The sequence below is a fragment of the Lonchura striata genome, chromosome 4A (genome assembly GCF_050655825.1).
Source record: "Lonchura striata isolate lonStrDom1 chromosome 4A, ASM5065582v1, whole genome shotgun sequence".
Taxonomy (NCBI): domain Eukaryota; kingdom Metazoa; phylum Chordata; class Aves; order Passeriformes; family Estrildidae; genus Lonchura; species Lonchura striata.
The window spans coordinates 9,912,271-9,939,603 of record NC_140742.1 but is presented as its reverse complement, the minus strand read 5'-3'; the positions used below and the strand labels follow the sequence as shown (position 1 = coordinate 9,939,603).

The 27,333-nt window shown below is 39.6% G+C and overlaps 1 protein-coding gene across 8 annotated transcripts; it reads right to left on the bottom strand.

Annotated features, from left to right (window-relative positions):
- Positions 1–442: 442 nt before the first annotated feature.
- Positions 443–27,209, bottom strand: XIAP (X-linked inhibitor of apoptosis). 8 transcript variants are annotated; one of them, XM_085570487.1, is made up of 11 exons: positions 27,126–27,209; positions 19,427–20,382; positions 15,329–15,452; positions 14,343–14,786; positions 13,462–14,144; positions 8,238–9,140; positions 6,591–6,690; positions 5,458–5,536; positions 4,833–4,866; positions 3,401–3,625; positions 443–1,987 (listed from the first exon to the last, which is right to left on the bottom strand). In XM_085570487.1, exons 6-11 carry the CDS (start codon positions 9,106–9,108, stop codon positions 1,794–1,796), a joined length of 1,503 nt encoding a protein of 500 aa, XP_085426613.1. In that variant the 5' UTR covers positions 9,109–9,140; positions 13,462–14,144; positions 14,343–14,786; positions 15,329–15,452; positions 19,427–20,382; positions 27,126–27,209; the 3' UTR covers positions 443–1,793. The 8 variants fall into 8 exon arrangements, with proteins under 8 accessions (XP_085426613.1, XP_085426612.1, XP_021404088.1 ...); XM_085570486.1 differs by having other exon boundaries at positions 13,462–14,786; XM_021548413.4 differs by lacking the exons at positions 13,462–14,144; positions 14,343–14,786 and having other exon boundaries at positions 20,733–27,209.
- Positions 27,210–27,333: the final 124 nt, after the last annotated feature.

Here is a 27,333-nt window from a genome sequence, read left to right as displayed (position 1 = left end):
AGCTCAAGGCTACAACTCCCCTTCTATTTCCCTTGATATGGACAGAAAACCCTCCCTGCAAGGAGGAATGGGAGCTGGAACAAGGCTGTCAGGACTGCCAGTCCATATCTGTCCCAAAAAATCCCTGCATGCATGAATTATCTGAAATGTTAAACTCCTCACAAAGGCACAGAAAGGCAAAATAAAACTGAATTCTTCATTAATTTCTAGTCATAATCTATTCCCAAGACCAAATTCAACCATAAAAAATAGCAAAACTACTGTTAGATTTATAATTAACAAACTTTAATCTATACAAACAATAGATTTTATTTTCTCTCCAATTAAAATAAGTCATTATCCTTAATAAGAGTCAGGTTAAATTAATAAATTTAATTACAAAACAAAAAGCAACAGAAAACAGCCTTCTCTTTTTTTTTTATGTGAGAATCAAATACACTGATCAAGGAACATCTGGGTTGCACTTTATTTTAAATATTCATAGCATTACACAGCACAGATTTTAAAAAATAGAAAAGGTAGATAATACATTTCTGTGTATTCAAAACTTTAACAACATGAAAAACTATGTTCTATATATTCTAAACTTTAGTGTGTAGAACTCAAAAATATATACACAACATATCAGTATTGCCACAAAATAAGGAAGTGACATAATCAAGCAATTATCATAAAACAGCTGTACTTAAATACAAAGCTATGATACTTTCAAAATAAGAAATGGGGGATCAGTCCAGCTAAAAATAGTTTAAATATTTTAAAGTGACTCTCATTAGAATAGCTCCTAACTTTTAAATTTAAATACTGCAAACCGACATGAACAAAAATGAAAGATTTCTAACATTGCTAGTAAATTTTACAAAATAGTTTTCTAGGAGATAAAGTTTAATTTTCTTGTATGAAAATATAAGTTATAAAGCACTGCAAAGTATTAGCAGATAAATCAGTTAGGATGATGCTGTGTTACAAAAACAACCAAACAAGAAAAATGTAAAACTGAACATCTTTTTGTGTAAGGGGCAAATTTAAAATGAGCCTCTTCTCATGAAGGGCACAGGGTACATAAAATTTCCTTAATTTCTTGAGTTCCCTTTTAATCAAGAAAATTATTGTACATTTTATATAAAGATGGATCTTTGTGAAAAACAGATGTCTAAAACCAGTCTACTGAAGACAATTTATACATCTGAACCCGAAAAATAGATAGGAAGACAGGAATTAAATTAAAACAAAGCTACAAAGTAGCAGAAGTAACCATAAGGATACAGCAGCAGGTTTATGTGCATTGTCTGAATTATGTCACAACCAAAGTTACAGAAAAAAGAGAATACTTTCTATCCTACATAATATTTTTAAAAATCTAAAATCTCAGGTACAATATACATGTATACAACTATAGTTTTATTAATTTATTTACAGATTTTTTATAAGGACAGGCTCCTTGTACAACTCTATTTGTACAGACATCAGTCATACAGAGTCCTACCAAAGTGAAGCAAAGGAATGATCACATAAATAAAGTTTTACATTACTTGGGCTTTCCCATATCAGGTCTATGGACTAAAGTTACAAAATATACATATTTGCCTTTCATACATATTGCTTTTTACATACAAAAAAATCATTTAAGGAAAATAATTTGTAAAGTTAAAATGTGTACAGTTTGACAGCAGAAAAATCTAAGTCCTGCCATATGGTTACATTCTGGAATTAACTGCATTTTTTACATTATATTACACATTTTTAAAGTAAAAAAACAGGAAACATTTGCATCCATAGTGCTGTGTATTTCACTAATACATAAAAATTTCCTGTATTTTCATAATATCTGAACGACACAGAGGGCATTCATTAAGTAACTGAGCACATTCCTTACAGGCTACTAGGTGACCACAGGGAATGAAGACAACTGACACGTCCTTAGCCATACAGATTTTACAGAGCTTTTCTTCCTGCAAACGTCTTAACTTCTCTTCAGTACTGAGGTCTAAGGAAAAAGACACATAAAAAGAAGTTAACATACTTACTACCATTGAATCTCATTATATTTTTTTTTCTCTTTACACACAAGGACAAGGTTTTCTTCATATGATTTAAAGGTCACACCCTTAAAAAACCCTAAGAAGAAGTAGAAGAGAGGAATCCTAGCTATAGCACAGACTCCTCTTTTTTTATTTCCCCTTCTATCCCATTACATCTCCCAGGCCAATGCAAGCAGGGAGTGCATCTGTATGTATTTGTAACACCTTGAACAGCTTGAAACACCTATAGAATTTAAGGATATGCATTTTTCAGTCAGGAACCATTCTTTTCACAGACCTCTCACTGACAAAATTTCCCCAAAATTTGAGCTGAAGGTAAAAGAAAGGCTTGTTGTTACTGGATTTTATTCCTTTTTCTGAGTTTAATGAGAAAATGAGGATGTGACTTCCTTCCCTGCCCCCATCTTCAAAATATCCATACTTCAAAAAGCTTAAAATCTGTAAGACAGAGTCAATTTGGCATTGTACATGAGCTCTTTATTATTCCAATATGCCCCATTTGAAAATACAAAATTCAGACACCTTCCCCTGCCACTTGGGGGAAGCTCTGCACAGCCAACCATCAAAATAAGGTCCAGCTGCACTGCAAGTTCTTCTTCCCCCACAATGTCCTATTAAAAATCTTATTAAAATGAGGGGGTTGGTAAGATCTCAGCTTATCATGCCAACCAGATGGTCTTTGCCCTCCCTATAAATTCACCCATATGCTTGTCTTAGATTACAAGTCTCCTGATTTAGAACTCCTGGGTTTAGTTGCAGAGTGCACCACAAAGGCTTTCTGAGAATGGCTTGCATGCCCCAGCAAAGCTGGAACATAAATGACTGAATAGAAACACCATTTAGATGCACACTTGCTCTTATTGGCCAAGAACAAAAATACATCTACCCCAAACAAAATTATGTATTGTAAAATAAACATCCCCCCACTGTGACTTTTCTGTATTCAATACGCTGAATATGACAGTGTGTCCCTGGGTCTATTTCATTTTGCCACATCTACAGTTCATCTTATAACTATATTCTTGTAGTTACTCTTGCTTTTATTTTTAAATATAATTGTCACAACAATTTTGGCTTTTCTTGTTAGCACATACAACCTTTCCTAGAAGCACACTAGATTGTCACTGTTACACACCTGTGAGATACCAATACCACTTATTTCAGAGATTATATTTATAAATGCTGCTACACTCAAATATTTTAACACCCTGTTTTTCTAAATGTCTCAAATTGTAAATTAATTTTAATTTACAATACTGTAAATTTACCATAGGTGAGACTGGGATCAGAGGGTAGAATAAACAAATAACATTAAAAAAATATTTCACAGACTAAAAAACTGATATGAAAGTACACACAGAGGTTTTGTAACTGAATAAGCTCATCTTGCTCAACTGGGATTTCATTTGGTTCTTCTTCCCTTGTATTTTCTTTATGAGCACTTAAATCTGCTATCAGATCCTCAACAGATGTGTGACTTTCTCCAGTCATCTGCAATCTCTTTTCCATGGTGTTCCTAATCTCAGACAAACTGAAACCCATGGCTATGGCACTTTGTACCCAAGGATTCTGTAAGAGATCATCTAAAACAAGAAATTAAAAACAAAACAAAAACACTTTAAGAAGGATGAATCTGATTATCTGACAGCATTGACTACAGTACTCTAAGACACATATTTGCAAAAAATATGTAATCAAAGGAACCATATTTCTGATTTGAGAATTTTGCTAATTGTAAAGAATGCAGATTTGAGCTTTTTTTTTCTATCCTAGCTTTCCCAGTTTCCCCTCATTTACTTATAGAAATCCTCCTACATTTGCTCTTCAACTACTTCAAATTAAATAACCTGTCTCATAAAACTACCATCACAAATTTTGTAGCTGAATGTTCAATGACATTCATCCAAAAAGTCACAATGCATAAGTAACATTACATCAATTTTAATTCAGTTCAGAGAAGGAAAAAAACTCACATGTGTTGATAGAAAACAATAAATAATTTGAATTTATAAAACCAAAACACAGCCCTACCAACAAGCAAGTAGGTCTGTGGTAAGACACAACACTACTTGGGGAAACCATTATTCAGTTTGTTGGACCTTCCCCTTCCTTTTACTTATCAGCCTTGTTAAAACAGCAACAATTCTGAATTTTTAAACACAAAACCTTTTTTTTTCCCCAAGGTTCTTTTGTTTTCACTCCCATAAATGAGCAGTATGGGAGAGTTCTAAGCAGGTTTTGTGTAGCCACTCTTACTATCAATAGCTCCCATTTCCTGTGATGAAGCTGCTTGATTGGCCCTCCTACTACCCCTTTGACTGTTTTGTCTTTTTATTGCTTGGTATTTGTGAAAAGCATTGCAGGAATGTGTAATACTGGAAGACATAATAAACTACTTCAGCTTGCTCAGTCCTTGCCATTGGACAGACCAACTTTTCCTGCCCATGAAGAAGGGCTGTCTCTGTTCAGTATCCTTTAACATTCATCCCACAGCACTACTAATTCAATGCTTGATGCACACTCACTTGTAGCTATAAGACTCAGTCCTATACAAACTTCTTCCATGGTTCACAACCTTTAATTTACAATATTTACCAAACTGTAATTATATTTCCTCTAAGAGAAATAAAATACGCTCTTCAGTTCTTTGGAAGCAATGAAGTAATGGAAGAATATAATTCAACAATTTGCCTGTAGTAGGGTTATTTTTAAAATTAACCGTTCCTGTCACTATACATTCCAATATGGATATTCCAAAATGGGGGGAGGCTGTTTGTTTTAAACAGATACCTTTAGGAAGTATTGTCCCTTCAGCAGCTTCTGTCTAAAAATGAAACATAAAGAAAAAAAATTACAATCTGGAGAAAGTAGAAGGAAATGCATACAATTACAAAATAAAAAAAATAGCTATTTGATCTCAAGTTCTTTTAGTGACTAAAACTATTTAATCTGCTCTGAACAAAATGATCAGTATTTTGTTATAATTTTAACCTATTTCTGCAATAACCATATGCACATAATTTTTAGTCTACAAAAGCATTCTAAAACATTACTTTTACATTTTAGTGACTACACACAAGTTTAAAAATGTTCTACCAAAAATAAAAGAAAATGTATCTGCTACTATTTGTCATCAACCTTAGGTTCCCAGGCTATAAAACAAATGGCACCTGTTCAGTATCCAATATACAACGTTCACAAGGTGCCCTGGCTGTGATCCCTAACCCAGGCTAAGGAGAACAGGGAGTTGGGTACACTCTGATTGACAGAAACAAAACATACTGCAATTCTTTCACTTTCTGCCAATGAAAGTAGCAGCAAGTGGATTAAATTATAGGTATTAAAAGATAACTTAATATAAAACGATGTTGATTTTTGCTATTTTAACAAAATGATTAATAAGCAAGACACTTACTGTTGAATCCCTACATCCATCTTTTAAGTGAACATTATTTATAAATTCTATTCCCTTTTCTTTGCTCACAAATCTGCACCTGAAAATAAGAACATTTAGATTTAATAGAACTGCATTAGCAGCAAAAATTTGTTGTGTAACTATGGAAGCTTTGATTAATTGCCTACATCATACAGATGCAATTTGCCTGCTTTTAAAATCTCTAAATATTTAGCCAACATCTGTGATGTCACTGTAATATTTCTAAGAACATCTTAAACACTTAAGCAGTACTTATCTTTATCCCATTTTTGGTGAAGAAGAAATTTTAAAAGTTGTTGGCCATGACAGCTCATGACACAGAATTCTAGAAGTAAAGGCTCACTCAAATGAAAAACAAACATTATGTTAAAATGCTGGTTCTTATAGTCTTTCACAATCAAAGCAAACAGTTGCTGGTGAAACAGGTGCTTTCTGTGCTTTCTTTAGTTATTTTCCAGACATTCTTAACCACTGGGCAGAGCTATTTCCTACCAGAAGATTTAGGGAATGCCGTAACTCCTTGACAAGAGTTGTCCAGCTCCAGCAGTTACTTCACCTTCAGAACAGACGGCTGCTGTGAGGCTGACACACTGCCACTGAGGCTGATGTGCAAAACCTCAAAACAGATTTTAGACAACACTGGCAAGTTTCTAAAAACTACTTCTGGTACTACTACAGTCTAGAATCCTTAATCCTTTCAAATTAGAGAGAACTATGTTTTATATTCCATGCCACTAACCCACTTCTTCGGGTTTGTTCGCTCTATGGCAGCTGTTTAATTTTGTATCTTGGTATAAGTTACAAACGTTTACATATAGCAAGCTATAAAAGCAACCATTACAATGTAGCCTTTGGAAACAATAAAAACCCCGTAGATGCATACTAACAAAACTACACAATTTTTCTTACTGAGAAAGCAAGCATTTAAATCCAGACACAGATATCTTCTCTTTAATAATGCTATAAATAAGACAAAATTATTTGCATAAATCTTAACAGTGTTAAGCCATAATCAGCTTTCTCAAGCCTTTATTAGCATGCTGTCATTAAAATGCAATGTACTGTAAATTAGACTCAGACTCACACCAAGAAAGCACTAAGGGATACCTTACCCAGGAAACCATTTGGCATGTTGATCCCAAGGGTCTTCATTCTCCTTCCATTCTTGCAATCCTCCACCACAGTGGAAACACACAACATGATCACCATTACCTGAGGAAACCACACAAGAATAAAGTTCCATACTTTGTGCAGGCATAATTCCAGTTTTCAACTAAAATGTTACATTAAGAAATATATATTTTACTGATTTACAATTTCAGTTGAAAATAACTCCATTTTAACAGAGGACAACATACATGATTTGAAACAAATGTTCAGGGGAGAACTGAGCTTAAATAAACACAAAATAAGACAAGAAAGCTTCCTGAATTTTATTTTAGTAAGTAATTATACAGATAAAAAACCAAAAGCTGAAAATAATCTGTTATCATGGAGTTCAATCCAATGGAAAACAAGGCCTGAAGATGTCTGTCACAAAGAATGAGAGATGTTTACATGGCTTCGTGGTCCTCCATTTCCCATTAAATCAACAGCCCCTAACCAGCAATAGCAAAACCAGTTGAGGAGAACCGCATCCTCTCTGTCCTAGCACTGTGCCTACTGTGATCCCAGACTGCCCCAGAAACTGCTTATATATCATTATTATTGGAATGAGAGGAGGTATGGGTAGTGTTTCCACAGAGAATTAAATTCTTCTCAGGCCACAGGGAACAGTTTTTACAGAAGTCACCTGAAGAGTCCTCAGTCTGATAAGCAGGTGCCCAGTTAGTGCAACTCTACCATACAGATCTTTCAGTACTTTTATGAACCCAAGAAGAAATCAATAAAACAGTTCTAGTGGGTACAAATATTGCTCATTTATAACCTACAGGTTACAGGAATATAGCAAAGATTTTATTTATGACCACAACTAAACTAAACAGAATCATACTATAAAGTTTTGAGATGTACTAAGAGAGAAGTCAAGTAAGATGAGAGCAAGAAATTATCCCAGATAATGCCCTTTTCCTTGTGACTGAGTAAGAGCAACACTTTGTACTTGTACAATATCCCTCAGTGTGGAATGTCAAAGGGCTTTAATGGTACTGTGCAATTCCATCTAATTGAAAAACCAATGCATAGAGATGGTGTCTTATCCAAATCAAATACTGCATGTGTAAGAGTAAAAGCTCTTCCACTGGTACCACTGTCTTCATAAACTAGGGAGTAGTGGTATTTGCTCGTTTTGGGTGTTCACATGGTATGATAATGCAAACTCATGTTAACTAAGTTAACAATAGCACACAATCTGGATTGTCTTGTTTACATGCTTTTGTACAGGCCACAGGCCCATTCCTTACACCTAAGGTCTGGAGGACAGCACTTAATTTCTTAAAAACTATTAACTCAAATAATTGTCATTGTGAAAGATATACTATAAAGGTTTTAACAGGCAAAAAAAAAAAACAACAAAAACTTGGTTGTTTTACTGCTAAGAGGAAATTTATGATCAAGACTATGCTTTGCTAGTAACCACACATGGCACAATGTATGCAATTTTACATAAGAACTGTAGAAAGTAGATAATTGAGTAAAGAGATTCTGGCAAATTGTTCCATATAAAACTTCTAAAAATTGGAGTTTTTTTCCATAACAAGACACTTTCTCATGTACAATTTCTTTGTAAAAGGTATTAGTCATTTCAAGGTCTGGCTTACCTACGCTATAGAACCCAGCTTCTGCAAGTCGCTCCTTGTCAACAGGATATATCCAAGATAAAAATGTTTGTAAACGTTTTCCATATTTTGCCATAGAGGGATTCCTTGGGTGCTGTGCATTATTCAGACCACTTATGCCAAGCTCAGAAGGAATAGATTCACTTGAAACATTTCCTATATCCCGGCCCTGGACAAAAAGGCATTTGGGAAAATGCCTCTTGTGTTCTGACCAAGCTCTGTCACTGGGTTCCCAGTTCTTCAATTTTCCACCACAACAAAAACATGCCACTTGGTCACCAACACCTGTATAATAAAATCCAGCATTAGCTAATTCCTGTGGTGTCAACTGGTCATTGAGGGGCCAGTTGTGAAAAGACTTCAACCTTGTTTCTTCACTGCACATAGCAGGGTTTTTAGGATACAAGCTATCTGACATATCCACAACCTGTCTAGTTCTCAAAAGGTAATCTGCCTCCACATCAGGGTCATCCAGGGCACATGGGAGGGCTGAATTGCTGGTACCATTTTCAGTTCTATTCTGGTAGTTCTGGGCAACAGGATCCATGTCACTTTCCAGAAAAGCAGATTCAGTAATAAACTTGCAGGTGGGGGCAAGCTTTTTGTGTCTCTCAACTGCAGAATCCCCAGGCACCCATCCTTCAATAGTTGTATGGCAACTGAAGCACTTCACTTTGTCACCTTCTCCAGTATACACAAAGCCAGCTTGTGCTAGAGCCAACACGGAAACAGGACAGCCCTGTGGAAATCCAACAAAAGTTCCCCGTCGCTCACGCTCCTGCGCCCATTCCTGGGCACCATCAGTGTCTGCAGAGGCACAAACTTCCGAGTTCTGTGGGACATTACACGTCATCTCTTCATAGGCAGGACTCCCCTTTAGATTTCCTAAACAAAGAACGTATGTTTTAATTTCCAGACAGAAGGATAGATCATGCCCATATACAACCCCGGAAGCTGGCTAAATTCAACTACAATGTGTTATGTATTAAAATAACAGTTCCTCGGCCACATAGAGGCAAACACCAAGGTATTAAAACCAAAATAATAAAAAATTTGTAAAGAAAAGCAGAAAGATCAAGATGTCTTAGAGGCCTATAAACATTTACCTGGAGAACACACAGGTTTATAGCTTTAAAAGCATATTCTATTTCTTAACAAAGATTGCAAGAATGAAATACTTTATTAAAGCTATTAAACCCCTGCCCAAAACCCCTCCAAAAGGCTTCTGAACCTGAAATACAAAGTTACTAATTTTAAAATACTGATCTGAGCCAGACCACAGTTGCAAGATTTTAGAGCTCAATTCTCAAACACAACTATATATTATCCTCATATGAAGGCCATGACCTCCATGCCCATTACAGGTGGGCAGCAACTGGTAAAACCGTCATCGGAAAAAAAAAAGCTTTTTTACTTGTCTTATACTGTAAAGACACATCTTGATTTATATTTTAGCAAAATATCTTATTAAATAAACTATCAGATATTGCACTGGGGCATTTTACCAAAGTGATGGGCATTGCTTTTAAGAGTCCCAGCACTAGTGATCATGTCCAGCATACTGCTTCCACTTTTCCACACCCTGCCTACACCCTCTACAAAAATTCCTATGCCTCTGCCATCACCCCAGCTTTCCCTCCCTTCCCTACCTGAAGGAATGTCATTCTTCTTAGCACTTATCATACATTCCTACCCCTACCTATACTTTTCCAGGGTGAGTACCAACTATCAGTTCTGCCTCATGTCCCTTCTGTGTCACAAGGCTGCTAAGAGCACTCATACAAGCCCCATCTTTGCTGAGGATGAAACAAAGCAACTTGGCTACAGCAGGTCCTGTGCCAGAACCACGAACTGACAGAGTCACCACCTTCATCCCAACACAGATTAAGCCAAAGCACAGTAAACATTCATCTCTTGTCCACACAAGTGCAGTGATACTTTTAACTTAAAAGTCATGGCTATTGCTGATACACATCTTAAAGTGTTAAATTAAATTATGAGACTGCCCAAATAAACTACTTAGGACAAAGCAGTAATAGTTTAGCAATTAGGAAAAAGAAAGGCATATAAGGAAGAATAGAGTATGTACTTAACTGAACAAGTGCTCTTCTCCATTTTCTATATGAATCCTGAAATATAACTATTTCCAGTCTGTATAAGGTAGGCCAGCACACAAAAATATAGATTCCTCAAGACTTGCATTAACATTGATTATACATTCTGTAACATCAATGCAATGATTACTTCTATAACACCAGATTTAGCTTCTACAAAACTTTTTTTAGGGTTCAGAAAGGGGAGGGGCAAATAAAAATGCCTATGTATTGCAGGATTGCTGCATCCTCTGCCAAGATGACAAAGATAATTAGGTGATCAGCAGGTGAAGAAAACGTGACATCAGACACCTGGCATGGGTGCTTCATGTAATCATACACACAAGACCTCTGAGTACCAGCCTTAATTCCTTCTCTCTCAGTTCATGACTAATGTAATAACACTACAAATTATACTGTGGCTTTCTGTTTTAGCTTAGCAAATTCAAAAATAGCATCTGAATAAATTGCATTGACTAACCTATATGCTTGTTTTGACTTTGAAGGGCAAAGGCACCCAAACCAGTAATTACATTTAGTAATATGAAAGTTGTCATAAAACATGTATTTTTATATAAATATAGACATTGAAAACAATTGGTTTTTTATAATGAAATCTTAAAAGCTTTTATGTTTATTGCTCATGTTTATTTCCTTATAAAACCTTGCTTTAAGGCCTCTAGAACTGTTCCTGTAAAGATCTCAATTGACCTTAAGCATCTATCACTATTACACTGCATTCATGAAAGAATTGGTATTACTCAAAACCAGTTAGCTGCACAGTAATGTTCTTATCTGCAAGCCTAAAAGACTTTCTATAAGAACACAAACAAAGCCTACCTCACATCCTACAAAGACTCCTTCTCAAACTGTTAATTGAAAAACCCAAATATATATGGCTTTTGCTGTATGAATAGCAGTATACCTCTACTTCTGTTGCATTTATATAGAAATGAATTAAGAAACAGTGATAAAAAAATCTTCCTATTTAAATTTTTTACATTTTAATTTTTTTGTGTATGTTAGTTTTTTCTAAAACGCCATGAATACTTCAAAAATCCTTCTGTTAATGTGGTTGATACCACATTAACACCACCCTTCCCATGGTGATAATGAAAATATTTGCCACATTTGGTTTCTCTGGAGTCAATCCTCACAATCAAAACAATATGAAAAGCACGTACCAAGAGAGCAATAAGCACTGACACAGAAGGCACAATCACAACAGATCAATCCTTTAAAATGAACTATTTTTTTTCAAATTATATCAACTACATAATTTAATCATGATCACTTGGAGCAGAAAGGTTCAACTATCATTCTAAAAGCCTCGTCTAACTACTGCAATGACAGAAGCAGGGCCAGTCCCTCCCAGGAAGAGGCAAGGTTTAACCATGTTCCAGACACCATGAAGCCCTTCCCTTACAACAGCCCCTCGAAACGTTGCTGGCTTGCATTTTCACTAGTTTTATCTGTAAGAAACACCTTTATCAAGCATTGAGGCAAACTCCTTGCCTGTGTAAGTATTGTTTTGTATACAACATTAGTACTACTTTAAGTAAAATATCATATTCAATTATTTCTTTTTCAAACTGTTAAAAGCAACTACTCAAAGGGTAAAATTACAGCTAGCTTATGAAGACTGCTTCTGCACGTATTTTTTAGCAGTTGCCTAACTCCAGTTAGTTGGAATAATGATCTACAACAATATCTGACATCATAGCAGCACTCAGACAGATTAACTGTAGCAGAATAATGAGTGAGGGTAAATTTTTGAATAGTCTACAGCTAAGAAACATAAATTCACAAAAATCTGCCACCAAAGATGGGCACACAAGACTTTACAATATATACCAGTAGCCAACATGAGGTCAGGGTATAGTCAAAGTATACTGAAATTAATTAAGCCATTTTCCATAGGTTTTAATTAACCACATGTGAATTAAAGGCAGAAGCTCCAGAAATGTTAAAGAACGTCTTCACTTATGAAGCCCAGATATTTTAACTGTTATTGAAGCTTTATATGTATTTTTATACAGTGAGTACACAGTCTATTTTAGCCTGAAAGGCTTCCAGAAGCTAAGCCAAGTTTAATCCTGCTTTTGAACAACTGAAGGCTATTTGCCACAAGACACCACCCTCTTTCAACCTGAATGACCAATTTATATAGCCTACTAATTATGTTTCAGAAAAAAAGTAGAGACAAAAATATAAAGTAAAAATGTTAACTTATTCAAAATGCAAAATTATACATTGTGGTTCCACAAAACAAACATGTTTAATTCAGCTTTAAAAATATTAACAGGTATTGATTTTATGCAAAAATACATGACCATATTACCTAGATTTGAAAAGCTTGAAAGGAAAAGTATAAAGCTCACTTTTCCCTTTCAAGTATATTTTACTAGATGTGATTATTTCCATCCTTAACCCCAAACTAGATTGGCATTATAAGGAGTTATTTTTAATTCTTTTACATGACTAGCATGGCAGTAACCTCCAAGTCAGAAATCTACTTGCACAGCTTCATGATCCTGACCAAAGGGTGCTAGTGTTTATTGTTGACTGAATTTTGAAATGTGAGTAGTGCACCAAGTAAATATCAAACAGAACACACTGTACCAGCTGACACACAGATTATGCATATGTCACTTCAATGAACTTCAGTTTCTGCTTGCTCAGCTGCAATTAGATCAAGGAAGGTGCATGCTGCTAACAGAAAACCTATTTATAAAGATTAAAATGACCACAAACACGATCTATATAAACAGTGTTTGAAATTTCAGCATATTTATATCTAATGATCAATAGCTGTTTTTAAAAAGAGTTCTGTTTAGGTATTTTTGATTTATTTTAGAAAGAGGGTATGTAGATACAGAATGCCTCCTGATTCAGTGCCAAAGCTTACATAACCCTATCAGCTCAGCTTTATTTGTCTGTTCTTCCAACAGGTCCTACTTAGCCTCCCATCAGGGCTTGTCATCACAGGAAGTCAGTCAGTTGCTCAAGGTTATAGCAGGTTATTACATCCTCCTAATTTTTAAGTTAAGTTACAAAGACTTTCCTGCTCTCCCTGTCTTCCAAATGTACATACCAGGCCAAGAGAAACATACCATTTTGAGAACTATTTTCTTCCTGAAGAAGTCACATGGGTATGGAACAGAGAAATAAGCAAACAAACAAACAAAAAAAGATGGCTTCATGGCTGCTAAGGGCAGAAAAAGAAAATCCTTTGTGAGAATTTCCAAGTTAAATGTCATCAGAACTCTAGTTGTATGTATGAGAAGGAAGGACTAAATACCAACTTCTATAGGAAAAACTGACATGCTGTAGCCCAAGTAAGATATTGCTCTTGTGGCTAAGAAACAAAAAAAAACCCACTGAGTTAACAGGGGTTATTAAAAATAACAGTCAGTAGTAAAAAATGCCTACTAAAATCTGCAGTGCCCTGAGATGCACTTTCTTTCCTGACGAGCTGAGCTTCAGCTTTTAGTGCTACATCCTTCTTTCACAAATAATTTAAACTTCTAGTTGAAGAAAAATATGGAAAAAGAGGGTTTTTTTCATCCGGGAGCTATTATAAGAAACTTCAGCTACAGCAACATGAGTCATGGCACAGCAAAACTGCTGAATCTTCTGGACTCGGGCAAGGCTGGGAAAGCCTGGACCGGCATCTCCTGCCTCAGGCAGAGGCGAGGGCGTTCCCAGCCCCGCCAGCGCTCCCGCCCCAGCAGCCACGCTGAGCTCACGGCTCAGTCACCCAGCTGCAGCCCGGGAGAGAACAGCATCCTGATCCCTTCTGGTGTCACAGCCCGGGAGAACAGCATCTGATCCCTTCTGGTGTCACAGCCCGAGAGAACAGCATCCTGATCCCTTCTGGTGTCACAGCCCGGGAGAGAACAGCATCCTGATCCCTTCTGGTGTCACAGCCCGGGAGAACAGCATCCTGATCCCTTCTGGTGTCACAGCCCGGGAGAGAACAGCATCCCGACACCTTCTGGTGTCACAGCCCGGGAGAGAACAGCATCCTGATCCCTTCTGGTGTCACAGCTCCAAGAGAGAGAACAGCATCCTGATCCCTTCTGGTGTCACAGCTCCAAGAGAGAGAACAGCATCCTGATCCCTTCTGGTGTCACAGCCCGGGAGAGAACAGCATCCCGACACCTTCTGGTGTCACAGCCCGGGAGAGAACAGCATCCCGACACCTTCTGGTGTCACAGCCCGGGAGAGAACAGCATCCTGATCCCTTCTGGTGTCACAGCCCGGGAGAGAACAGCATCCTGATCCCTTCTGGTGTCACAGCCCGGGAGAGAACAGCATCCTGATCCCTTCTGGTGTCACAGCCCGGGAGAGAACAGCATCCCGACACCTTCTGGTGTCACAGCCCGAGAGAGAACAGCATCCCAAAACCTTCTGGTGTCACAGCAGGAATGCTTTGCTGTTAAAGAATGGGAAGAATCTGCACATATACATATATATACATCTATATATAAACTATGTGTATTTATACACACACATCCCTCATCATCTTGTAAACTTCTCTTGGATTATCCATTATATTTTATTTTTAACTTTGCCAGAAAATGGGGATGACTTTGGAACTAATTCTAATATTTTACCAAAAACGAAATATGAAAGTTGTTCCTGTTGAAAACACTCTGCTTGCCTTTTTATTTAATAAGAAACTCTCCAAATCATTGAAGGAGAAGGACAATACAAGACATGTGCAGCTTCATTTTACATGACAGGAGTGACAATCAATTCAAGCCTTGCAGCATGCCTTCTTCATCCTAACAGCCTTTCAGTCTTCACACATAACTACATTTTTCATGTTTAAAAATCCTGTGGTTTCTCAAGCCTGATTTATCATGCTCAGTATATTTTAGATTAGAACTCTGTAAAAAAGACACCATGCTATGAAAAATAAAAAGCAGCAAAAGACTGTACACTGTTAAACAAAACAATACAAAAAGTACTTACAACAGTTTTCCCTAAGGAATTAGTATCCAATCAGATGACGCATAGCAATGGATTAATCAAAGCAGATACTGGTTTCATTGCTATTTTCCACCAATCTTTAGAACAAATTCCAATATTTACATTCCTGTTGGTAGAAAAAAAAAAAGGTTAGCAACCTCTTTTACATAACCTTCAGCATTGTTTATGAAGACACAACTTAAAAGCTATGACAAAAAAAAAAAAAAAAAAAACCAACACATTTAAAAATTCTCTCCCTTGGCCAAGAAATCCAAATTAAAATATAATCTAAAGATGAAAGAGTCTGAGGTCAGGGAAACTCTGAAAGGTAATTAGATGTTATACTAAAACTAGTAAGGGATATAAATTGGGCATACCCCTTAACATCCAAAGATAACAAAACAAAATCCTGGAATTAAAAACTAGAGGCCAGCAAAAAGGAGAAAGAATGTAAAGTAGACAATTAAATCTCATGATCCAGACTTCTCTCTCCTAGGAAATACCATATCTGATTATAAACTGGATTTCTGGAACTCCTCAGCTCTCTGCAGCTGTACCACCCACCTTGGGAGGACAGCAACAGACAGAAATCCTATCATAAATACACATGGCCTGAAATGAAATTAATTTTCATACTTCTAAAATTGAGCTATGAACACACATTTCCTTGCTTTTCTGATAACAAATGCAAGTCTGTTTTGCATCAGTGGAAGCAGTCAAAAAAACCCATAACCAACCATCCTCATCAGCATTCTTTCACTTTTGCTGCTGACTGCAAAGGGCAAGGTCAGAGGAGATGCAGAACAATCATTAACTGATTCCTTTGCCCTTCTTGGCCAGTACTGTAGGTGCCAAGCATTTCATAACAGCGAGTAGTTGGGATTGTTTAAAGGACCTCAAAGAAAACTGCAAACCAGTCAAGCAGATAGCAAAAGGAAGCAATTAAGAAAATTTAAAATATCCAAATAAAAGGCTAAGCAGCAATCCATCACACAAAAACTTGCTTTCTTAGAGGTAATACTTCACTGTTTTCTTCTCTGTTATGTGGCGATTTACTTCAGGATAAACAATGAGTAATTAAGTAAATCTGTATCCTTCTGCTCTTTGTCCAGGTATTAGATAAAAAAAAAAAGATATTTGGCAAAAAGGTAAAAGAGGGTTTTTTCATGCAGTTGGTTGCTTTTCCTTCAAAATTGTTCTACTGTAAGATCTTGTAGTTTCTATATGTTCATTTAGGAAACTAAATTCTCCCAGTTAGCTACATTAATATTTGCATTAAAATTGCCATTTAAGGCTGTAGCAGTAAAGGGATAATGAAAGTAGTGCTGCAAATATGTCTACATTTTGCAGCGATACAGATTAAAAACAATGCAAAAATTACCCAAACAAAATGCATGCTTACACCCATTTATAGGGCTTTCAGCAGGAAGAAAGATTCACTAGACAAGTAGTACAGAAGCAGAAATACACTTACTGTTAGAGAGAAATATATAAGCATATGATCATAGACATTGTGCAAAACTTTAATTACCACTGAAAAAATTACTTTGAGTGAACTTGCCCCTATAGAATTCTTAATAGCTGCTGTAATGGAACAAAACTGCATTTCTATTAACAAGAACCAGTTCTAGAAAGTGATGGGCCTAATAAAAAATTAAATAACAAAAGAGTGGGCAAGGAGAGATAATATTCAAATACGTCAAAAGAACCACAGGGGCCACAGAAGCGCTTATGAGCACAGATAATTTTTCATCCACTTTGGCAGAGAGCAGCATCGAAGGCTCGAGCCGGGGCACGGCTCGGGACGGGTCTGGGCTCCGCCGGGCAGCCCCGGCCCGGCCCGGCCCGGCCGCCGGCGGCGCGCCCGTCCCCATGGCAACGCCTCCGGCCGGGGGCGGCGGCGGCCAGCGGGGGACCGAGCCCCCGCCGCACGCGGAGAGCCCCGCCGAGCCGCCCCGAGCGGCGAGAGCCCCCGGCGCGGCCAGCCCGGCCCGCCTCCGTGTCCCGCCGCCGCCCCGGTCCCGCCGCCGCCCGGGCACTCACCGGCCCGGTCCGGTCCCGTCCCGTCCCGTCCGCTCCCCGGCGCCGGCGCCGCGCCCGGCAGCGCTCCCCGAGAAGATGGCGGCTCCCGGCAGGCTCCGCGCCGCGCGGGAACGAGCGGCGCCCCCTGGCGGGCCGGTGGGGGCGCGGCGGGCGGGCTCCCGCCGGCGGAGGGCGGCGCGTGGCGGCGGCGGGAGGAAGTGCAGAACGCCCCGCGGGACCGCTCCTCGATACCGCATCCCCTTCCATCCCCTCGGGACCGCTCCTCCATACCGCATCCCCTTCCATCCCCTCGGGACCGCTCCTCGATACCGCATCCCCCTCAGCGCCTCGGGACCGCTCCTCCATACCGCATCCCCTTCCATCCCCTCGGGACCGCTCCTCCATACCGCATCCCCCTCAGCCCCGCGGGACCGCTCCTCGATACCGCATCCCCCTCAGCGCCTCGGGACCGCTCCTCCATACCGCATCCCCCTCAGCCCCTCGGGACCGCTCCTCGATACCGCATCCCCCTCAGCCCCGCGGGACCGCTCCTCCATACCGCATCCCCTTCCATCCCCTCGGGACCGCTCCTCGATACCGCATCCCCCTCAGCGCCTCGGGACCGCTCCTCCATACCGCATCCCCTTCCATCCCCTCGGGACCGCTCCTCGATACCGCATCCCCCTCAGCGCCTCGGGACCGCTCCTCCATACCGCATCCCCTTCCATCCCCTCGGGACCGCTCCTCGATACCGCATCCCCCTCAGCCCCGCGGGACCGCTCCTCGATACCGCATCCCCCTCAGCCCCGCGGGACCGCTCCTCGATACCGCATCCCCCTCAGCGCCTCGGGACCGCTCCTCCATACCGCATCCCCTTCCATCCCCTCGGGACCGCTCCTCCATACCGCAACCCCCTCAGCGCCTCGGGACCGCTCCTCGATACCGCATCCCCCTCAGCCCCTCAGCCCCGCGGGACCGCTCCTCGATACCGCATCCCCCTCAGCCCCGCGGGACCGCTCCTCCATACCGCATCCCTTTCCATCCCCTCGGGACCGCTCCTCCATACCGCATCCCCTTCCATCCCCGCGGGACCGCTCCTCGATACCGCATCCCCCTCAGCCCCTCGGTCCCCACTGCCCCGCTCCCCAGCCCCCTCAGCCGCCACAACCCCCTCAGTTTGCTCGGCCCTCTGGACCCCATTCTCCAGCTCCTGCCGTTTCTCCGGCCGTTCACTGCTTCACTTGCCCCCGCTCCCGGCTCCGAGCGGCCTCGCCTCTCCTCCCTCAGCACCTCCAGCAGCCCCTTCATCTCACACCATCTTCTCCAGACGCTTTCATGTCTGGAAAATGCTCATCCCAACGCTCTCCTTGCTCTCAACTCTTGTCCCCGCAGAATTACAGCTTGTTACGATTTAAATCTGTTAATCCATAGTTTTTTTGAGACTTGAATTTTCCAAATCAGACAGAAACCTCAGGCTATTTTCTTTGGTAGCTGTAGCCAAAAATCATCTAATCATTCTCATGGCTAACACTAAGACGGTCCTGAACAGGAAAATACTGCTTTAACCTTTTCCCCTTTCTTAAAATCTCAGATGACCTCACTGCTGACCCAGCACATTTAACATAGCCAGAGTACTTGGTTGTATGTTGCAGACCTGCTTCCTGCTATCCTTGGGAAAACTCAGCTACTTGGAATAATGTTCTCAAGCTTTTTTGGTTTTCCCCTTGAGCATGTCAGCAGTAGCGACTCTGTTTTCAGACCATATCTCTTCAAAGACTTGTAGCAGATAGTGTGGACAATTGCAGGAGAAGCAGTGTAATTATCCAATGTATTACAATGTTTGCAGATTCCAGGGCTTACACTGAAAGCCCTTTTGAGTAAGGATTGCTTCTCACTTTGTTGTCTAGCACCTACTGAGACCACAGTTTGATTCAAAGCTTGTAGTTATTACAAGTAACTATAGTATAAGGTAAGCAATGAAATAGTAACAAACTCATTTTAATTGATTAGAAAAAACATATAATGATTATTCAGTAATCAACAACAATATTCAATAACTTAGGATGTAATTCTACATACCACTTGCTCTTTGTTCAGAAAAGAATGACCTGCAATCTGGAACACAGTATTTAGTGATGCAGCTGTTACAATCTGCTTATAGTGGGGTGTCGTGATGGTTTGTTAGCCGATCCCAAAGTGCAAAAGACAAATAGCAGGGGACTATTAGTTGATTTGTTTAATCACAGCAAATGCACCTTTATTAGGGGCCAAAACAATAAATGCAATAGTGGGGCCAGAAAGGAAATAAAAATGATAGAGAGGGAGAGAGAGAGAAGAGGGGGATTGGAATAGCTACCAACACAGGCGAGGTCCTCACTGGTCCAGATGATGGGGATTCGTCTGGTGTTGGGGAGAGTCTCCAAAGTCCTGCTCAACCCAGGGGTCCAGTTATAGTCCACAGAGGGAAAAAGGGGGGAACATGCAGAACAATGAGAGTCTATTGAAATTGCTGTGGGGGAACAGGTGAATCTTCTGAAAATCATCCAGGCTGAACAAACACAATGAAGAATAAGTCCATTGAAGTTACTGGAGAAGAACAGGCCATGTCATTCTCCCCCCACATCCCTGTGGTAGGGGTCTCAGTCTCAGTCCTTGGGGAGAGGGTTCTTGATCTCTGTCTGTCACGGTGGTAATGAGGCAGATGAGGGGTCTGCAGTGAGAGACCACCATAGTCACCCCAACAGTTCATTCGGCTTAAAGGTGGAGAGTGAAGCAGGAATTACAGCAGGCTGCCCTGTGCTGGGTCCATGCTGGGTCTTTACCAACTCCTTGCCAAGTCCTTGCCAACTCCTTGCCAAGTTCTTGCCAGGCCTCCTTGGGAGCAGCTAATGTGATGATGCAGTGGCTGCACCTGCATGTTGGCTTCTCCGAGCCGGAACTGCAGCAGGGGGTTTTTCCTTCTCATGGCAATCAGCAGGCAAATGAGTGAGGGTCTTCAGATGGCCTCTTACAGCAGCACAGTGGTGATGCTGAGCCTATAAGAAATAAACAGCTCTATTGCAGTACTGAGTCACATCTAAACTTATTCCACATCAGTCCAAAGCCAAGATTATTTATTTAAGAATCTTTGGCACAGTAAGAGGTTTGCACCTTAACACTGCAATGTGAACATGAATATTTAATCTCCTAAGTCCTTGTCATACCACATTATTAATACATTCATCAGCAGTGATTTTAACAAAGGCCTTTGCTCTATTGAGGTTTGATACTTGTCCAAATGAAGCAGATTGTTTTCAGAGGTCACAAAGTTTAGCAAAGACCCACTTTCAGGTTTTGATGTCTAAATCAAGAACTATGGTAAAAATTTAAATTGAAAAGCTCTCACCCCTGCAGGAGCTTGGATTAGAATCACCTCCTGAGTACCCTTCCATCAAAAAACATGAGATAAAAGAACTGAAAAAATCAGATCATACAAAAATACAGTCTCTCTGAAATTTTATTTACACAATCACACAATCACGTTAAAATTTTCTATCAGTGTCAACCTGTTTGAGTCAGATAAACATAAACTGGACTTAGCACACAGTTCTTTGACACAAACTATTTAGTCAACTATGGGTCAAGAGTCACTGTGGTTCATATGGGAAACTGTATTTGTTAATACAATCCCTAAGAAATTAATGTAATTTATTTCCTACTCATCTTATTGATTTATCAATTGGACTATTAGTGCCAAATTAATGAATGGAGTGAAAAAACCTATGCAATCCAGAGCTGCGATTTCAGAGGTGCAGCAAAGAAGAAAATCAAATACAGAAAAATCACAAAATGGCGACTTGACAAGAAACATTTTCTCATGAATATGACAATAGAAAATTGAATAACTAATAAGTAACAGATGTCTGAAAGCTGCCTTTTCCCTTGAAATATATCCAGTGCTTTCAGTACCATTGGAAAAAGAGATTCAGTCATTTGACAGGAAAGCCAAGCATTTGTATGCTGGTCTACAGAAAATCAAATCTGATTCTCTCTTTCAAAACAGTACTACACTCTTTATCCACAGCATTTACTATTACAGCACATTCTTTCTTTCCTTTTGTTGCAAGCAGGTGATAAACGTCATTCTTGTTACACTTTCATGAAGTCATTGGAGAAGTCTGAAGGGAAGTTTGAGAAAAATAGAGGCATAATTATAGTAGAGACAGAGGAAAAGCTGAAAACACCTGATGAGTCTTTTCAAACTTCAGCAATGAAATCTTAAGCGGGACAAACATTCCTGTAATTCCCAAATCCATTGTTGTTACACAATGCAATAAAATACCTTCTCATTAAAACTAAAACCATCAAAAAAATGGCAACAGTACTGAACTTGATAATAACTTTTCCCAGTGGGAAAGTTACATCTAAGCATGTAAACACTGACTCATCCTTTGAAGACTTAGTATGCTGCTGCTGCTGAAACTACTTCCAAGTTCACTTCAGTGTGATGTCAAATCAGACACAAACTGTTTACATTCTTTCACAATCCACTGAGCAGATGAGCTAAAAGCCAAATGAAGAGGAAAATGCAACCAGTGATTTATCTTAGTTCTGTTTGAACTGATTAATGCAAGAAATAATTATCTAGAGCTGGGACTTTGGACTTAGCAAGCATGTGACATAGGATGACATGCATGGTTTTCTATTCATAATTCCTTCATGCTGGAATATTAGTTCTGGCACACGGGTACTATTAAGTCTGATACAATAAGTAGAAAAATGCCAATTTCAAGGCAATGCTTGCCTATTCCCTGTATGTTTCCATATGTATGCCCTGACAGGAGAAAAGAGACAGAGAGGAGCAAAAAGGAATGCTGTGGTTAACAAACATGTCCCTTTAACTGATCACTTTGGTCATTAATTATCCCCACATCCTGTTGATGATGTTTGAGAGTTCTTATGTATGTGGGCAACTCAACATGACCATCTAAATTTTAGCAGAGTAGCCTCATTAAATGTTGTATATTGCTGTAGAAGCTTAAACATATATTCTTCATGTGTCAAAGGCAGGAATATTTAATTAAGGATCCTTTGACCTTGAACTCATGCAAACTCTCAGAAAGAGATGCAGCAGCAGAACAGAGAGCAATGGACAAGGTGCCCCAGAGCAATGGACAAGGTCCCCAGACTGCTTTCCACACTAGAATCAAGAATGAGGAATCCCAAGGGAGAGTTCCAGAAATAGCTTCTTTGACTCCTAACAGTCTGCAAACCCCAAGTTTAGGTAGGGGTTCAGAATTTCTCTGACATGATTATCATTAGCCACAAACACACTTTCATTTTAACATGCTTGGTATCTGGGGTACACAATCCAAACAAGGTGTGGACCATGTTGCTAAGAGCCTGACTTACCGATTTCAGGTTTTACCTTCAAACCTTCATATTCTCTCATTATCAATGCACTAATACTGTTAACCCCTCACAATAAACCAGCACGAAGCACCTATTTCCATGGGATAAGTGCCTGCCAACTTCACTAACAGCCACACCTATAGCTCTGGCAAATTGCAGGTACTGCCCACCCACTAATAAGTGGTGACTGCTAATGTTGGCTTCCTACACTTCCTGCATCACCAGCACCCAGCCAACCCTCCCCAGAGGCTCCGGCCACCTGGAACCTCTCTGCACACAGGCCGGAGGAGAGGGGCAGAAGGACAAGCTGTAAGCTGCAGAGCTGCTGGGACACCAGCATGGGCTGCCTGGCTCTGCCAACACTGGACAGACTGCCAGGGAGCTGACAGAACGAACCCTTTGTGTGTGTGACCACAGCCTCACAACAGGCTAAAGCTCCAAAAGGGATTTTGTCACCGGAGCGCAGTATGTCATCCCATTTTCTGTGGAATATGTGTAATCCAAGAGGTGTTATGATACAGAGCCATGGTGAAGAATATCCAGCTATTAGATCAATGACTGATGAGCTGTGAGCCCAGGAATATCTGCCTTACAAGTTGTACTCTGCCTTTCTGCATTGGTAGACTTAGAAATCACTACAAGACTCCAAATTACACCGTCAGTGATATTGTCACAGCTCAGCTTGCAAAATGCAAAATCCATAGATTTTGTTTTTTGTATTTTCACACTTTACATACTACAGTAATTGTTCTTGATATAGCATTTTCAAGGAAGATGTATGCAATGGAAGACAAAATGTTGCTTAATTACTTTATTAGTTTTTAATTGTGTCATCATTCTTCAGTGCAGGCAAGCAGGAATTGTCAATGCAATGGTTCCAGCACAGGATGGGAGTAAGGCCCATTAGATCAGCTTGTCTTCATTCTGAAAATAAATCCCTGCAGCAAGTGTCTTACAGATCTCTACTTCTGCACTAACATTTTGCCATTTGGTGATACTGTGATTGAAGAAATAATTATCCTTTTCCCTGTTTTGGTCAGTTTCTTCGTTGTTCAAATCTACCGCTGAAACAGATTTTTGTGTGGGGTCTTTCTGTCTTTCCTTGTCAATGATCAGAAAAAAAAATGAACAGGATTCTTTAGAGTGATAGGCTCTGATGGGGGAGAAATACACATTGAATAAGTGAAACATACTGTCAAGCAAATAACTGATCTGCTGCCTACCAAATCCTGCTCCAATCACATTACTCCAGGCATTGCTTCCAGCACCTTTTCTAACAAAGCCTCTTCTTCACAGGCATTATGCAGAAGAGTTTAATTAGTCTTTCTGCCTTTCATTATTCAGCAGCAGGTTTCATGAACATACACAGAACCAACAAGTTATGTGCATGTTAAGCCCTGACCAGAAGATATCCAGGCCAATTGCGTTTGGAAATGGAACCTAAATCTACAGTTGGCTCTTGCCTGTGCTGCCAAGTGGTAAGAAAAGCAAACAACTCTGAGTGAAAGAATGCTGATTTCTGTGAGCTGAAAATAAGCAAAGCTCTCCATAATGGTGTGATCTTCATTAAATCTGGGACATTTTATAGCTCAGGATGATGCAATGACACTGAGTTTAGCTATGAAAAAACCAAAAAGTTGCAAGATGTATTTGACAATCACTGTCTAAGAATGTTTCTCATTTCAGCTGTCCAGATGAATGGAAACAGCCAGTATTAGCTAATGTTTAAGATTCTTACTTGCCTAAACAGCTTTTACCAAATGGAAATCATCTTAACAATGTGAACTCATGCCTCCTTTGTACCTTTATTTTTTCTGTGTGAGAATTTAGGAAATGTCTACAGAAAAAGAACTGGTACAATCACGAAACAATTACTGTTAAAAGAAAAAGGGGAATTTAGAACAATTAATTCTTACGTGGACATGATACTAAAGCCAAATAATAAAAAAATAATTTCTTCCAAAAAGTAATTCTTAATTGTCTGTGCAGAAAAAGTAAAGCACTCAATTGTTTAAACCTCAAAGCAGATAATAAAGTTGTGCCTTGTCACATGAATAATGGAACTGGTTAATACAGAGGAAAAGAGCTGTTGGATGTTTTATTTCTTTTGCTTTTGTACATTTCCAGCTCTCCCAATAGATGGCTGTAGTACTTATTTTGAAAACCAAGAATAAATACATTTTTATAAGATCCAATTACCACTGATATTTTTTTAGCTATGTATTTGCTGGATAATGTACTACAGCCTTGAAAACCTTGTATTTACTGTTCAGTTAAATAACTTCCTGCTGCTATCCAGCTGTTACCATAGTGGTGACAGAGGCATTTCCTTTAATGTAGCTCGGACAAAGCCTTCAGAGCACTTCTTTATTCAGGCAGGAAGCACAGTAGGTGATTTAAGATTGTGCTGTGACATATCCTGCATTTGCAGGCATCATTCTTCCTTCTTTTCAACATTTTATTTTATTCCATTATTTAGAAAGGTAAATGTAAACCTGTTGAAACAACAGAAACACAAAATTGTCCTGGCTTTTAACAAGGTTCTCTGACTTATTGATACAAATCTGAGGATGCCCAGGATGCTTTTTCTAGCAAATAAAAGCCTCATGAAAAGATGAAGAATGAACTATAAAGGCTGTTTTACAGAACTAAAATATAAGTCTTATTTTTTAACCTAGGAATTCCTCCCAGTTCAGCTAACATCAAGTGCTACGGAGAAAGACATTTCACTATCTAGAGATGTCCACCACAAAAGCAAGGATAAGTCAGAACTGAATATGACTTTATAGTGTGGAACAGACTACTCTGTGTCAAAAATACGTCATTCTGAGAAGGAATTGGTACATACTTATTTTAAAAATATTTTGCTTTGCCTACATTACTTTATGCAATACAAAATGCAATGTCTATGTTTTAGAGCTTATATGTCATATATAGAATCCATATTAATTAAGGAGAATGTATTTTATATAAATATTAAATGTTATGTTAAATAACCACTAAATGTTTTGTATAGTACTATAGAAATGCTGTGGAATCAAGACTCTTCTCAGAGTAGATTTTAAAACTGGTTCTGTCATGTGTATTTCTGCATTGCATGTACTGTCTTTTATTTTCAGCCTGTCCCAGTCCGTTACTAATATACTTCAAGAAATAAGAGGTTTAAATTCCTTAAGTAAACTTGGGAATTAATCTGTTGGTCCTGCAATGATTTGATGGCTTTATTCTACTGCATTTCTCCATGACTGCCTCTTCCTCCTCATCATGAAGGCAAAATCTCAAATTTTTATCTTCAGACCTTACATAACTATTCCTACATACATCCTTGCACCTAATATATTTTGTTAGATTCTTGTTTTCTGTTTATGTGACTCTTAGGCTTATCTTCTAAATAGACTTATTGCATTTGCTTATAACACCCTCTCATTTTATTCCTCGGGCCTGCAATTCTATGCTTATCATTTATACATATGTTTTCAATATATTTATTGAATTTTTATTTTAAAAATAATCTATCAGAAATAGATTAGGCATTTGTAAACTGAGTGTATCTTCTATTACACTGCATATAGTATGCCTGGAATGTGGTCTCCATATAATTAAAATATAAGTATGAGAAGCAGAGAATCTGCCTCCTTTACTCCTTGTGTTACTGCAGAGTTTAGGGTTGTAAGGGATCCCCTTGAAGTAGGCGTTGTTCATAAGCAGCATTCTGCACAATATTCTGCACAGCTCGCAGAAACTGGCTGAGAATGGTAACTGAAACAACACCATTCCCTGTCTCAGGCAGAATTATGTAGATTTGCTGAAATGCTAGACTTCCTGATCAGAGCTATTTTGCGAGTGGAAAGCTGTTACACCTATATATATATATATATATATAAAACAAGCAAGCTGCACGTTTCAGTTCAGAGTGGAGAACAAGGCAGCGAGCACAGCAGTGCTGGCACCGATAACGGCACAGGAGCTGTGGGGCCTCACCTTTAGATTTTATTTCAATTTCCCCATTTGCTGAAGTTTCATTGTATTTGTGAAACAATTGACACTACTGTAGAGGAGGAAGCATGTACAAGACTGAGAACGTAGGTGGCTTGAGAGGAAAGAGAAATGTCTGAAAAGACTAAAAACATTTGCTACCCGACCAAATGGAGTGTTTTAACCCTAATATCCCAATTAGCAACTGAAGGGAACACAGAACAACTTGCAGAAACTTAATGGAGACAAGCGACATGTAATAAAACAGGCACACGCATTAGGGGCGACACGCGGAATACGAGGTCCATACAACTGCTTGTCCTAAGTGCTTGTATCGGAAGGACCATTTAGACGTGTCATGGTAAGCTTTACACAATCCCTTTTTAACCGCCTATTTATTCAAACGAGTTACCATTCTCGCCCTCTCTCCGAGCAGACATCTCGCCGCTCCGCCGTGCTCGGGGCCGGCGGCGCCTCACGCGCACCCGCACCGCGCGTGCGCACATGCGCCCGCTGCACCAACGCACGCGCCACGCGCGGGCACCCGCCCCACGCCTCCAACGCGCGCGCGCCGCGGCTCTAACGCGGACACGGACCGACACACGGCTGTAACCAGGACA